Source organism: Punica granatum, chromosome 5 (assembly GCF_007655135.1).
Source record: "Punica granatum isolate Tunisia-2019 chromosome 5, ASM765513v2, whole genome shotgun sequence".
In the NCBI taxonomy this organism is placed as follows: Eukaryota; Viridiplantae; Streptophyta; class Magnoliopsida; order Myrtales; family Lythraceae; genus Punica; species Punica granatum.
The window spans coordinates 29396060-29410712 of NC_045131.1; the positions used below are offsets into that span (position 1 = coordinate 29396060).

General features: G+C 42.5%; 2 protein-coding genes across 3 annotated transcripts; both read left to right on the top strand.

The window, feature by feature from the left end:
• The first annotated feature begins 6677 nt into the window (after positions 1-6677).
• On the top strand, positions 6678-9994 carry LOC116209459 (adenosine deaminase-like protein). The gene is made up of 11 exons (XM_031543105.1): positions 6678-6855; positions 6987-7057; positions 7421-7512; positions 7612-7671; positions 7792-8025; positions 8122-8198; positions 8723-8792; positions 8909-9022; positions 9201-9267; positions 9532-9636; positions 9722-9994. The coding sequence occupies exons 1-11, from the start codon at positions 6779-6781 to the stop codon at positions 9844-9846; spliced, it is 1092 nt and encodes a 363-aa protein (XP_031398965.1). The 5' UTR covers positions 6678-6778; the 3' UTR covers positions 9847-9994.
• A 350-nt stretch (positions 9995-10344) lies between these two features.
• LOC116209460 (cardiolipin synthase (CMP-forming), mitochondrial) lies at positions 10345-13921 on the top strand. Of its 2 annotated transcripts, XR_004157237.1 has the most exons (9): positions 10345-10996; positions 11299-11365; positions 11463-11537; positions 11686-11737; positions 11942-12027; positions 12167-12241; positions 12344-12438; positions 12521-12740; positions 13595-13921. XR_004157237.1 is itself a non-coding variant. In XM_031543106.1 (8 exons), exons 1-8 carry the CDS (start codon positions 10503-10505, stop codon positions 12603-12605), a joined length of 1029 nt encoding a protein of 342 aa, XP_031398966.1. In that variant the 5' UTR covers positions 10345-10502; the 3' UTR covers positions 12606-13045. The 2 variants fall into 2 exon arrangements, 1 of the variants encoding a protein (XP_031398966.1); XM_031543106.1 differs by lacking the exon at positions 13595-13921 and having other exon boundaries at positions 12521-13045.
• Positions 13922-14653: the final 732 nt, after the last annotated feature.

Sequence of the window (14653 nt, forward strand, 5' to 3'; positions counted from 1 at the left end):
CTTTTCTCCTAATCGGATGGGACCCACAGCCAAGCCAAGCCAAGCCATCAAGCCGCGGCTTAACCCCAAGCCACGGCTCAACCCTCGGCTCGGACTAGACAACCCAAGCCGCGGCTCAAGCCCTCTCACCCATCGGCTCCAATGCTCCCCACCACACATTTTGAATTTTCCCCCCATCCATCACCTCCCTCCATCCATCCATCACCTCCCTCCATCCATCCATCACATCCATCACCCCTCTTGCTTCCCCTACACTCAATGTGACACTTTCCCTTCCCTAAACCCTTCTTAAAATTCGGCAGCCACATTAGGGTCCCTTAACCGCAATTAAATTCCCCAATCAAGCCATTAGTCATTCCTTTATAAGCCCTTGCACCATTAGACTTAATGACTTCTTCAATTTCACTCTCTCTCAAGCCAATCTCTCTCAAGAACTCTCTCAAACCTTAGCCCATCCCCTCACTTCCGTCCACCCTTTGCCAAGGCCGAAACCGGCCAAAACCGCCGGAAAACCACCCGGTATTCCGGTAACCACCCGACCCGACTTAACCCAAAAATTCTCAAACTTCATAGCCTACATATTTCCTACCCCCTAAATCCATTTCCGAACTTGGATTTTCGATTTGAGGTCCCCAAGACCCCGTTTCAGCCGAAATTGCAATCGGGTCCCGAGACCCTCACCGCGCGTACCGAACACTAACGGCGTGCCATTTCATCCCACGACCTCGGAGAGTCGTGCCATCACATTTAAAGGGTTCCTCACAACCCTCACCCTCTCTCGTGAAGAGGTGGTCACGATCCGAGGGCCGACCCACCGTGCACGACCTCCGTTTTGCCCATTCTTACTAACCGGGTTTCTGTGTTTTCACTGAAACTTCTCTCATCATTTCCGACTTATTCAGGGTTCGGCACGCTCGGAGCTTTCCGTGCCCACCTAGATCTGCCTCTTAGGAGTCCAACGAGCCCGACCTTGCACCGTTCCGTGATCGGAGCGAGCGTGCCAAGCCGTTTTCCCGTGGTTGCCGCAGCCGCGCCCACCCGGGTCGCCTGCTGCCCTTTGCCCTAACCGAGTCTTGCGACTCTCAAGGCCACTTCCCCGACTCTTTTCCTCGCACACCGAGGCTAGGTAACATCTCTTTACGACTTAGAGAAGCTAGGATCCTTGATATTTGTTTACATGAAATGTTAAAATAGATTAAAGACTCGAAATGCATGCAAGTTCCCATTTTTCTTTCGGATCTATCTATTTCATGCATTTTCATGCAACGTACATCCATCATCTTTTCATGCACGACCTTGCCGTGTCTACACGATGTCCAAGTTCGCATGTCATGACGGGAAACAACCCGGATCCGGAGGGAAGAGGTCCCCTTGGCCACGGGTTGAGCCATGGGACTCACGGCCGAGTCTCTAGGGAGAGACCCGTGAGCTCCCTTGGCCCACCTGTGGCTAGATAGGTCTCCTCCTTCCCGGAAGAGGGTTGGTTCCCGTGTTTCCTTTACCGTCGAGCATGGATAACGTGATAGCATGACGGGAAAAGGCTCGAATCGGGGCCGGAGAAGTCTTCCCGACTCATGTGGGCCATGGAACCTCACGGCCTCCCTTGGAGGAATAGGGCCGAGAGCTTCCTCGGACCACACGAGTCCGGGAGGTTTTCTTCCGTCTCGAGACGGGTCGGTTCTCGTGTTTTATTTACTTCGTTATCATTCGAGTCAAGATCGTCTTGTTATTTCCGTTTAAATGTCTCGATTCATGCACGTTCATGTGATTCCATGCAATTATGTTGTGGTGGTTTCGAAGTTACTAAAACATGCGTTATTATCGTGGTTGATGTACTGTGTATGCAAGAAACGATTAGAACCGGTGCGGGAGATCTCTCAAATTCCGAGACAAATCAAGGGCCATTCGGCCCCTACCTTCGGGGAGTGGTCGAGAGTCCCCGGATTCCTCCCGGGTTTAAGGCGACCTCCCTAGTCGTTTCGGATCGCTCCTTGGAATTGGGTGTCTTAATATTCGGGTCTTATCATTAGCTATATGGTGGTTACGTGATCGGCGCGTTGATTGTGGATAATCACTCACCGAACCCGATGCCTATGATGTTGGACCATCATCATCGAATAATTTCACAAACGGGAAAGCGGGACGAATCATTCGATTAACCAAATCATTCGGACTAAATAATTGAGTTAATCGAACCCCCAATTTGTAAACGCATCGACGACTTATGGAATGGTGAGAATGCCCTTAAAAATTCACAATTTCAAAATACCGAGTCGTGTGACACGTATAGGATTGAGGTCTAGGGAGTACTCACATGCCATGACTCGAGTCCGGGCCCGATTTGAGGCGGCCTGAGTCGGGGCACGAGAGTCCTTCTTAGACCCCTTCGTGTGACACGATCTCCGATTTATACATAAACATCACGATTTTATTGTCCAAGGGCATAATTATCATTCTTTGATTCACCGATACCCTAGGCAATAGGAAGTCGGAAACACCTCGATCTATGGACGAAAAAGGGCTACCCGTTCGGACATGAGTCTCATTCGCGCGACCTATTCCGTCCATTTTCGGTGTTTCTGTCTCCCTATTGTAGATTCAGTGGGGAGCATTTTATTTCAGATATAAAACACGAACAATCGGATTAATCGTACACTCGACTTAATCAAACACTAGATAATGGATAGGCGGAATGATATATTCCATTTTAGAGTCAAGACATGAGTTGGGCTAAATTCGGTGAAGCCACAGTGACACTTAACTGAATAAGCGTCTTAAAACGAACACACACATGTAATCGACTTAGAATCCCATCCCAATCCACCACTTATGCTTGCCTAGGATAGATACATTGTTGTTAATCAACCCCGGCTAATAACTGATTAAATCACGTACATTCGGCCTAATACACAATTCGTTTGTATTCACTGACACTTATCAGTTGTTGTCAGTTGCTTCCTGTATCGTGTCAGTTACATCAGTTTTCTTCTGTTTTGTTCTTGCTTTTGATGATTTATTGCGGTTCGGGCCTGAACCCATAGGTCACGTGTTGCACGGGGTCCAACGCCCCTAAGTCACCGAACACGAGGTCCAACGCCTCTTCATTCACCAAGCGCGTGCAACCCGAGTGCGGAATGGGATCTAGCCTCGAGTCACCATCGCACTCCAAATATGGCCTATGTGGAAGGCAATTTGGATTGGATGTGTGAAACGCGTTTAGATATCACCCGGGAGCTCGATCGGTCCAACGGTTACAGTGGGAACTAATCGGTTCTCCTGCAAACCGTCGGTTCGATTGGACCCGACCCCCGGCTCTTTGAGCCCGCGTTGCCTTAATTTGTTTATCGGTTATTCAAAACATACGGCGAGCCGGAGTGGAATATTGGCCCAATGCAAACCGATCGGGATCCATTTATTTCATTCGGTTGTATTCTGTAATTATTCGAGTGTACGTTGCGAGGATCTTATTTGTACATTTATTCATATACTTGTAAGGATCCCCGATCGGTGAGCAAGAGGTCCGAGTGTCGAATCGGTTAAGTCGGTCTATCGTCACCAAGGGATGAGTAGGCTCGAATAATCATGGTCTTGGTTCGCGCAGGGAATCGACCGTCACGGTTCGAAGAACTGTAACGCTAAGATAGCGAACCGATTCCTTGACTCACAAGCCTACTCATCTTTCGGATTCTTGGCCCAACTCAATCGATTCATCGATTTTACGGTGTCAAAACGGGCTAGTCAAGTGCGACCCTAAATCACGCGGTGAATAAACAAAATGGCAAGCCTAGCAAGCTAGAGTATCGAAAGGGCGTGCGGGATATAGGCCCGCACGTAATAAAACCCCCGAATTCGGAATTTTCGGTTCCGTACGACCATTGCCTTAGCATTTAGGTGTACCCCGTACCCCTAGACCCGGGTAACTTGCCGGCCCTCGACCTTCGGGTCGTAAAATGGCAAGTGGCGACTCCTTCTCACGTGCGCCCGTCGCGCGTCCCCGGGAAGGTGGACACTCCCAAGCCGCGTTTGCTTAGGCGCGCGCATGCGTGCCCCGACGAGATTAAATTCGGGTGCGCACAAGGGCATATGTAAGTACAATAAAATTAGAGGGTATATTATGTATCGATGGCGTGTCGTTGATGTGTATATAAATTGAAATCCGCTTACACATCGATGATGTATCACTAATGTGTTTAGCTTATACTAGACTGATTTTCTTTAAAATTTGATTTTATGGTCCGGTTCGATGACGTGATGATGATGGGTGACGTGACGGAAAGTGATTAATACATGTGACGGGAAGATTCAAGAACAGTGGCATGGTATGTCCGCCTAGGCCCCCATTGATAGACAATGTAGTCTTAATCTTAATCTCCAAATGACCCACGTAATGCTTCAATTGACATTAATTCCCAAATTATTTTGCCGTCCAATGTATATAAGTGCGCCACCTTGCATTCCTTTTGCCACTTCTCAGCTTCTATTCACGATTAAACAAATACTTATGAAATATGTACTCTAGACATATAAAGTAAATAACAATATTAACGTCAAATTATGTTTTATTGTGGAACGCTAATTTTTCTAATCCTTTTAATATTAAAGATAACGTTTTAACTCATAAATCTTTTAATGGCGTCACAAATTCATCTAGGCATATGTAAAGTACAATAAAATTAGAAGGTCGATTATGTATCGATGGTGTGTCGTTGATGTGTCTATAAATTAAAATCCGCTTACACATCGATGATGTATCACTAACGTGTTTAACTTATACTAGACTGATTTTCTTTAAAATTTGATTTTATGGTCCGGTTCGGTGACGTGATGATGATGGGTGACGTGACGGAAAGTGATTAATACATGTGACGGGAAGATTCAAGAACAGTGGCATGGTATTATATGCGAAAATTGTGAAATGAAAATATAAATGACTAAAAAAACTATGTAAATAATGGACGGTTGAAATCAAAAGTTTTTAAAATCTAATGGTTGAAATTAATGCTCCATCATGGAACACAAGGTGGGGTTCCATTGTGGAATCTACCATAGTAAATAATATGCTTAAAGAGATCATAATTCTATAATACGTATAAGAACTTATGAAAAGTAAAGATATCATGTTAAGATGAAAAAAAAAACATAATGAACAAAAGGTGGATAAAATGAATTTTGTCAAGTATTTACAGAGAATTCGATATATTGAACTTGAAAAAGATCTCGTAGTTCGAGCAATTCTTTTCGATTATTAAGGAAATTTTTAATTTTAAATTATATGTTACTACATGCAAATTATCTAGACATATTTCTAGCATTAGTTGAATACACTACCAATATATATGTCAAATGCATGAATCTCGGTTAAGATACATTTAATTTCCGTCAAATGGAGCAACTGAAGAGACGCTTTAATCATGAGTTGAGGGTTCTCGGATGGGTTGATACGAGCCACGAACGATTTCTAAGCAAGAGTTAGGGATTTTCAAATCGAATGCTCATATTTCGTGTATTAACTTTTATATATTATATATAGATTAAGAGAAGAACCGTGTTTGGCGATAACTCTTCAAAAGAGTTTCCTCTCTGTTTATCATTATGAGCTTTAATGGCTGATTCGATCAACTTTTCAAATTCAGCCTCTAATCTTTCTCATTTCCCACTCCTAGCCCACATCATTTACTTGTTCACCCTCAACCCCAGTTAAAGGGTAGCGGCCTGTCTTTCGGGCTTCCAATTATCGAAGCAGTTTCAAATAAATTGGCCTTCAGAATTGAGCTGTTTAATCAAATAATTCACGGGCTTATTACGTTAACACCATTTTGGGCTGAGATTTAAGATCGGCCTAATATAATATTTCGAAATATATATGCTAATTTCAAGACATAATTTTACAAATTTCCAGTAATTAGGTGTCAACAAAAAGCGACCCCTGTACTTTGTGGAGTGCTCAAAAATCCTTTCCCTCTAGTAATCTTCGATTGATCTATTTGAAAACAGTGCACTTATAGCGTTTGTGCATCTCTCAAATTGACATCTACATATGGAAGAACTTAATTATGAGAAGTTCAACTTTTCGTAAATGAAATATTTATAAATTCTAAGATAAAAATAGAGATACATTTTACTTGATCAAAAATAATACTTTACGTTCACGTGAAAATTTAGATGGCTGAAAAGTAAGCTTGTGTTTAATTTTTAAGTTGGATAAGTGATTTCACTTAACTTGATTTTACACATTGATTGTAAGTATTGAAAAATATATTGATATATGAGAATATATATATATATATATGTATATGTATGTTAGATATGAAAGTATATGAAAAATTTATTATTAAAAAATTAATTTTAAAAATGTTTAGGAAAAAGTATAAGAGAAAATGCATTATTAAATGGAAAAAAAAAGATAAAATAATAATTATTATATTGTTAAATTTGGAGTAGAATAGAATTGATTTGGGTAAAGTAGGGTTATTATCCAAAAAAACATAAAAAGCCGGGTTTTTAGGCAATGAATTATTGATCGAGGGGATAAGTTTGTATCAACCCCAAACGTTTGGGGCTATTTTTAAATATAAAATACTTCAGGGGTTATTCCATAAATAAAGAAAACATGTTTGACTAGCTTCTCGTTTGTCATGTCACGGTCATGGACGTAAAGATAAGACACCGAGTTACTGGACTAGAGTCGAGACGACACCATTAACTGACAACTCTGCTCGGGAAGGGGAAGAAGAAGGAGAAGGAGAAGGAGGAGAAGGAGAGGCTGAAGGGAGGAAGAATGGAGTCGTGGGTGTCAGTTCCGAAGGTGGAGTTGCATGCCCACCTCAACGGATCCATCAGAGATTCTACCCTTCTGTGAGTTATACTTCTCCCGTCGTAGTTTTTTCATCTTCCGGACGATATCTGTTTGACGAAATGTCTCAGAAAGAAAGCTCTAGTTTATTGTTGTCTCAGTTGACCCAGAAAGCTCTGATTTTCCCCTGCAGGGAGCTCGCCAGAACCTTGGGTGAAAAGGGCACCATCGTTTTCTCGGAAGTGGAGCATGTTATCCGAAAGAGTATGCTCTCTTTAGTTCTGATATGCCCGAATGAAAATTTGTTGCCTTTATAAGCTAATTTATTCTCTGGGTTGTAAAATGTTTCTGGGGACTTGCAAGTATATATTGTGGAAAGGGAGGAGGATATACATCCTGCGTTTTCTGTATAATTGAAGATTGGAAAACTGTTTCCAAATGGTTTTCTTAATGCTCTACTTTTTGCGGTCTACTTGATCCTTTGAACGAAGCATGCATGCATGCTTGACAATGTCGATATTCGCTGGTTAGTTCGTAAAGATTCCCCGGCCTTTTATTTTGATATCAGCATTCTTCTGGATCACAAGAATTGATTCTTGTGATGTCTCTGCCTTGGTCTGTGAATAGATGACCGTTCCTTGAAGGAAGTGTTCAAATTGTTTGACCTGATCCACATTCTCACGACGGATCACTCCACCCTGACGAGAATTACCAAAGAAGTATGGCAGAAATTTCTGTAGCATGTAAAAACATTTTGTGTTGTCAGATAAGCACCTAAAGATCACCAACAATTGCATCATCTTATTTATGGAAAACAGGTTGTCGAAGATTTTGCTTCTGAGAATGTCATCTATTTAGAGTTGAGGACAACTCCTAAGGTACTTCTATAAATGTTGTTGCTATAATTCCTGTTTCACGAGTGTTAGATTATCCATTGCATGGTTAACTCAGCCATAAAAAAGGAGTGATGACTGATAAGTTTCAATTTATTTATACAGAAAAACGACTCTATCGAGATGACCAAGCGCTCATACATGGATGCAGTGATTAAAGGCTTACGTGCAATTACTGCTGTTGACGTTGATTTTGGTTGTCATGATATGGAATCCAAGGGCTCCACGAATTTGCAGCCAATTAATGATGTTAACAATTTGTCTCCTAGAAAGAAGATTTATGTTAGGCTTCTTCTCAGTATTGACCGCCGTGAAAGTACTGCTTCTGCAATGGAAACTGTAAGTTGAGCAAGTTATTGTCTGATTTGAGGTTGTGTTTAATTGCAGCAGTCATTGCTAGTGCCTAGACATTTTGTTTCCCTTTGATTTTTGCAGGTTAAACTTGCATTAGAAATGCAGGAATTAGGGGTTGTTGGTATCGACCTTTCTGGAAATCCTGTCATAGGGGAGTGGTATGTTTCTTTCCTTTTATGATTGTTAAACCATTATTCATTGATATTACTGGTAGACCTTCCTGAAAACTTTAAAGCTTCACTTTTGAGAAAAACTTGGGACACTCAACTGGCCATTGGAGCTCATGTTCTGGTTTTGAGTTGCATTTACCTCTTTCCTCTTATTTATTCTGTCACGGACTTTCTTCTACAATTTTGGAGATCTATATGCATCTGTTGAGCTTATCTTGCATTTCAGATGTCATTGGAAGTGCTAAAATATTCTGTCACGGATTTTCTCCTACAATTTTGGAGATCTATATGCATCTGTTGAGCTTATCTTGCATTTCAGATGACATTGGAAGTGCTAAAATACGTTACATATACATCCTTGGGACTTTTACTAGTTTATTAAGCTTCCTGTAAATTCAGTTTTACTGAACCACAATATTTTTGGAGAAGTTTCGCTTGTATATGGTAGTTTAATAAACGTTGGGACATCACAATCACTAATTTCCATCTGTTTTAATTTTCAAACATGAAAGGGTCACATTCTTGCCAGCTTTAGTATTTGCCAGGGAGCAAGGCTTCAGGATCACTCTTCATTGTGGGGAGGTGCGTTCCTTTTCTATTTCTCGAATTCCACTGGTTTTATGATGTTCTCTTCTCTGATTCCAATTGGGAGATTACCTGTTTCTAACTAGTGCGTCATTATAACTTAGTAATTCTAGGTACTGAATCCCAAAGAGGTCCACGCAATGCTGGACTTTCATCCCGAGAGGATGGGACATGTTTGTTTCTTCAATGAGGAGCACTGGAAAAGGTTGAAGACTTATAAAATTCCTGTAAGACTTTATCTGTTATTGCTAATTTAGATGGCGAATATAACTTATATGGTTTGGTTGCTATATTCATATTTGTCTCTTAGACATGTATCCGGCATCCTCCACCAGGCTGTGATTTCTTGGTAACGGCAAAAAATGCATGAAACATATTTTTCATTTCATACTTCCATATTTACAGGTGGAGATATGCTTGACTTCCAACATCATGACAGAAACAATTTCATCTGTTGATGTTCATCATTTCGGTTAGATTCTCTGATCCCTATTGAATTTTACAGGTTAGAATTAAGAAGCTACTGAGTGCCAACTAATACTTTCGGGAGCTTAATGTTTCGTCTTTGAACTGTTCGCACCCAACTAATATTTTGGTTGGTGCAAAGTGGATTTATGTAGATTGAACACTATCATTGAGGGTGAAACTTTGAGGTGCAAGAAAGAATGTAGGTACTCACTCGACATTGCATCCTGAACAAAAATTTTGAGTCCTCTGCCTTTCTGCGTGATTGCAGCTGATTTATATAAAGAAAAACACCCGCTGGTGCTCTGCACTGATGACTCAGGGGTGTTCTCGACTAGCCTCTCAAAAGAGTATAGTCTTGCGGCTTCTTCATTTGGTGGGTGCTGTTTTTCCTTCTGGTGCATGTACACGAGGACATAATTCGTGTCTGATTCATTGCTCTGTTGATTGATTGGGAATAGGTATCGGGAAGGAGGAAATGCTCCGTTTAGCAAAGAGCGCTGTCGAGTTCATATTTTCTGGTGAGGAAGTGAAGCGGGAGCTGAGAGAGATCTTCGATTCCACCATGAAAGAGCTTCGGCTATAATTCTTGCCACTTGCTATTTGGATTAGGCTTCATGTTATTTGGGACTTATTGTTGCCAATGTCTTAATACGATAAATGGAATTAACAGCATTGGGTTTATATGTATGGTATGGATCTCTCATTGGTTTGGTTCTATGGCTCTTTTGGCAGCCGAGGGTTGGCATGGTTCAGTTTGGTTCGTTTTAAGTACCAACTAATGGATAGAAAAGATGATCTCGATTCTGAAAGACCCGGTTTCCAGTTCGACTTCTCAGACCGACTTCTTGATGATTATATGTAACTGTATGTGTGAGTTATCATCGACAATACAAGTCGTGAGATCGAATAGGTCTGGCCTCAATCGAGGCAGTCTATCCAAGCTTGGCTGAGCTTGGATAGACCTGGCCAGGGAAACCTACGAGTGCCGGCCCGAACTTCTTGCTCGGTCTTAGAGCGGAATCTTTAGCAAAATAGGGGCCTCTTACAGCCCGACCCGGTCGAGCTGGCCGGCCTGGCGTTGTTCCACCAGTAGCAATTCGGGATTGTCGGCTGGCGGGACACGTGTCGTCCGACGGCTTTCCTTGTGCTCTCTTGGCGCCACGTGGTGGGAAAGCGGCACCCCCCACCCTAAACCCTCTCTGCAAAGTGCAAACCCTAGCATGCTCACCACCGTCGGCGATGGCGATCTATCGGTCACTGAGAGCCCTGATCAGTAAACGCCCTAAGAACTCGCAGTCCTTCCTCCCCTCGACGACGTCGTCGACGTTCGCGATCCAGTGCCCGTACAATCCTCTCTGCTCCAACCCCTTCTTCCTCCATTCGAGCTCCAACCGGTTCCTCTCTCCCCTGTCCAAATGGATCTCTCCGTTTCAAGGTCCGCTCTTCCTCTCCCCAACTCCCTGGAAGCTCTCGCAGTCGGCCACGCCTCTGTACCTCCGGAGCGGCGTCGTTCTGAGGAGTGTGGAAGAGTTGAACCTGAACCTGAGATTGCTCCGGAGCAGGTCTAGGGCTACCTCTCCGGCTGCTCTTGGGGTCGGGGCTTTGGCCCCGGGACCGGCTTTGCAGGATCGGGTCGAGTCGAAGGTTCCGAGTGAGGGCCTCGTTGAAAGCTTTGTGAACATTCCGAATATGATCTCGATGAGCCGGCTGGTTTCTGGTCCTTTCCTAGGATGGTATATAAGCTTCTCATTGGTCCATCATTCCTTCCCGTGATGAAGGATTTGGTTGCTGAGTAAAATGCTTGTCAAAAATGCTACTTTAAGCATCATGGCTTGATCTTCTTTGCCTGTGAATTTCGGCATTATAATCAAAGATGTGCAGTTACGATGAGATGGGATTAGGTAGTCACGAACGATATGATTTCATTAGTTCCTCGTCGGGATTAAGAATTGGCAGTAATTTGAAGCAGGGCCTGATTCCGCACGCTTGATTGTGCACCAGCCTAAAATTTTGCTTCTTTGCGTGATTTGAATAGGATGATTGTCAATCAGTGGTACTCGGCTGCACTTGTGGGATTGGCGGTTTCCGGTGCAACAGACTGGGTAAGGATGCTCAGTCGGCTTTTCTCTATTTCCACAAACAAACTAATGTCAGCCGTTTTTGTATTATGACCGTGCATTCACTTTCTTTCTGCTTTAGTTAGACGGATACGTGGCCAGGAAGATGAATATAAACTCAGTTGTTGGCTCGTACCTGGACCCCCTTGCTGACAAGGTAAAGTTCAGAACCTCAGTCTACCTCTCAAACCTTGAACTTGGACTGGCTTGATGCCTTATCGTTTCATTTCCGAGTGTTGAGTCTGTTGTTCACTCTCAGTTAAATCTCCGTTAGAGCTTAGCTTTCCTTGTCCTTTGTTTTGCAGGTTCTTATAGGATGTGTTGCATTGGCGATGGTACAACAGGATCTTTTGCCGAGTAAGTGAGCTTAATGTTTGGCCGTGATTATCCATGGTACTTGATGTATTTTGATAGCCAAAGGATGGCTTTATTTATTTCGGATGATTCATACGATGGCATTGCTTCTAGGAGGGCATGTGCATGTATTTGATGACGCTTGTAGAGGATGTTTTCAATTTTGCTGAATGGGAAGCCAACTTGGTTTATGTTTTGGTGGTGCAGCTGAACTTGTTGGGATTATCTTGTTGAGGGATATTCTGCTTGTAGGCGGGGCAGTGTATAAGAGGGCCAGCGACTTGGATTGGCAGGTGAGATTGTTAAAACCGTGCATCATTTTCTTCTCTTACTGCTATTACATTGTCCCAGCTAATTAAATCTTCTGAAAAATGATGCATTGATACTGAACGTGTTAGTTTGTGACTTACTGTTATATGAATTTCTCTTTAGTGGGGAAGCTGGTATGACTTTTTCAATCTCAACGGGACACACCCAGAAAAGGTCGAGCCGCTCTTTCTCAGCAAGGTAGTGTTCTTTTTAGATCATTCCTGATGTTACGGAAAGATGCCAACCTCACCGACATGTCGCTGCTAGTATCTTAATGCTGTTAATTACAAATGCTGACAGGTGAATACAGTTCTGCAGTTGGTCCTAGTTGCTGCCGCCCTTCTACAGCCCGAGTTTGGAACCCAAGAAACTCAGACATGCATCACATACCTGAGGTAACTAGTCATGATTTGAACTGCTCGTAACCCTTCTCTTTTGTAGAGGGCAACAGATAATGACAGTGTCCATTACCTGCAGTTGGTTGGTGGCTTCAACTACAGTTTGCTCTACAGCTGCATATGGTGTACAGCACATGATAAAGAGATCTCTATCAATAAGGTGATAGGGCCCCTCTTCCGGTTCCATGCTTTACATCTTTCATATGCTGAGACAGCCCGGTCACCTAATATTTCCTTCGATGGCTGTGAGTACCGCCCTCTCCATCGTAATCGACAGGGGGGCATCTCTGCTGCAAAAGGTTAGTCAATCGATGTTCCTTGCGCATAAGTGCAGAGGGGACGGGGAGAGCAACGGCTTTTAACGTTGTTAAGGTGGCTTCCTTTTCATGTATGATGATTGAGTTCAGATGATTCATAGAAATGAGTTACATGGGCATTCCTGTTTACCCGAGGATATTGACCCAGGATAGGGTGCTCGAAGAGCAGAAATAATTGCCGTCTCATTACTTTGTATATTACGTGTTAGTCATCTGCCATGCTAGAATATCTGTACATGACTGAGATAAGTATAGAATCCTGCCATTTCCATTCTTCTTTAAGTCTAGCAACCTGATCTTTTTAATTTTGTCTTTTTGCTTATTGGAAGCTCAAATGACACAAAAAATCACGAACTTCACATTTCTGCAAGATCTAAGATAAACTATTTCTTTGTATATGTAGAAGTAATTACAAACTTGATTGTTTGATGATGTGGCAGACATTCTTCGACCTCTAGCTAATGCGATGGTGCCACATTCAAAATTTGAAAAAATAAATTTAGAGAAAAATAACAAAGGTTTGGGTAGCTATGCGATACCGTTCCTCTTGTTTCTCACGATATGAATATGAATATTCTAGTCGATATTTTGATTTCTCGGGTTGGGGCCCTGCGATGAATATATGGTGAGCTTCAACGGGGCATGTTAAATATCGCGTGTCGCTATATACTGGAACATGGAAGTATCAGCAACCAAAGAAAATCTTTATCCGTTGTTCAAAATCAACCGTCAGAATGTCTTTATTTTGGAGTCATAATCCGTCTCGCGCAACAATAATTACGATTGAGGAATTCTTTGTTCTTTTAAATAACTTTTTCTTGCTTTGAACTTTGAAGGTTAGAAATTGTTTTGGTTAAGGGAGTAGTGATTCTCATGGTGAATTGTGGTGGCGCCGCCTTGACCATTTAAAAAGGACGACTCCGTTGCTTTCACTTCAGCATGACTCTTTGCTCCTCCTCTGGTGATTAGCTAAATTTTTAGTTGGGCTGACTGCTGAGAGAACATCGTTTTCATAGGTGTGGTGGTATGTTGCTTCTGGAATTCACTTAAATTGCGAATAATTAGTACCGGGGCGATTATGTGCCGATTTTTTGTTTTTGATCTATTGGTCCCGAGACGGTGCAAATTCTTTTCCGTCACATTTTGCATGAAAAAGTTTGCTATTATGAGAGCTGCATTCTTTCATGGATTGACTCGGTTCGAACTTAAATTAGTCGGATTGAATTTTCGGAATACCAGGTGGTGGACATCGAGAAAAAACAAAAACGAAAACACTCGAATTCGGACGTGCGTGGAAAGAGATGAGGGACCCAACCGGGAGGACAGAAAAGGAAACTTCGCGGGTTAAAACGTGAGCTAACTTTTTTTTTAATACTTTTCGTTTGCAAGACATCAACCGCCTGACATCCGGTAGTTGCGGTCTACGGCCAATTTTTGGCATCACAATTCCGCAAGTGTTCCAACCAAAGACTTCTACAGGTCATAGTAGTCAGGATCCCGATTCAGATTGATCCTACGATCCAATGGGAGGCTCCAATTTTTTTATTTATTTTTTTTGTGAAAGTGCATTCTGGTATTCGAGAGCGTAAAGAGTTCGACTCCAAGTTCGAACCAGATCGACACACTAAGAAGTAAAGTTTTCTCAATATGAATTTTTTTTCATTCACAAAATTCAAACATACTTTGTTTAAGGGAAATAATCTACTTCTATCTTCGTTAAGAAGCATCTAGTGTGATTGCCGTTCCCTAGCCACGGAATTATAGAGACCACACCAACGTATGATTGAACTCGAAAGTTGCAGACATGACCGAAGACTGCTGAAGGGGAGGGAGGTTGCGTTTGTCATCAGTGGATTATTAAAAAAGCACTGGTCCTATCGCGTCCCTCGACCCGA

What these genes read in the sequence shown, in the direction of transcription:
- LOC116209459 (XM_031543105.1), top strand. Translation starts at nt 6,779, where the DNA reads ATGGAGTCGTGGGTGTCAGTTCCGAAGGTGGAGTTGCATGCCCACCTC. An exon ending in TGAAGACTTATAAAATTCCT is followed by an intron (nt 9,023 to 9,200) that starts GTAAGACTTTAT and finishes CCATATTTACAG; the next exon opens with GTGGAGATATGCTTGACTTC. An exon ending in TCTTGCGGCTTCTTCATTTG is followed by an intron (nt 9,637 to 9,721) that starts GTGGGTGCTGTT and finishes GATTGGGAATAG; the next exon opens with GTATCGGGAAGGAGGAAATG.
- LOC116209460 (XM_031543106.1), top strand. Translation starts at nt 10,503, where the DNA reads ATGGCGATCTATCGGTCACTGAGAGCCCTGATCAGTAAACGCCCTAAG. An exon ending in TGGACCCCCTTGCTGACAAG is followed by an intron (nt 11,538 to 11,685) that starts GTAAAGTTCAGA and finishes TTTGTTTTGCAG; the next exon opens with GTTCTTATAGGATGTGTTGC. An exon ending in ACAACAGGATCTTTTGCCGA is followed by an intron (nt 11,738 to 11,941) that starts GTAAGTGAGCTT and finishes TTGGTGGTGCAG; the next exon opens with CTGAACTTGTTGGGATTATC.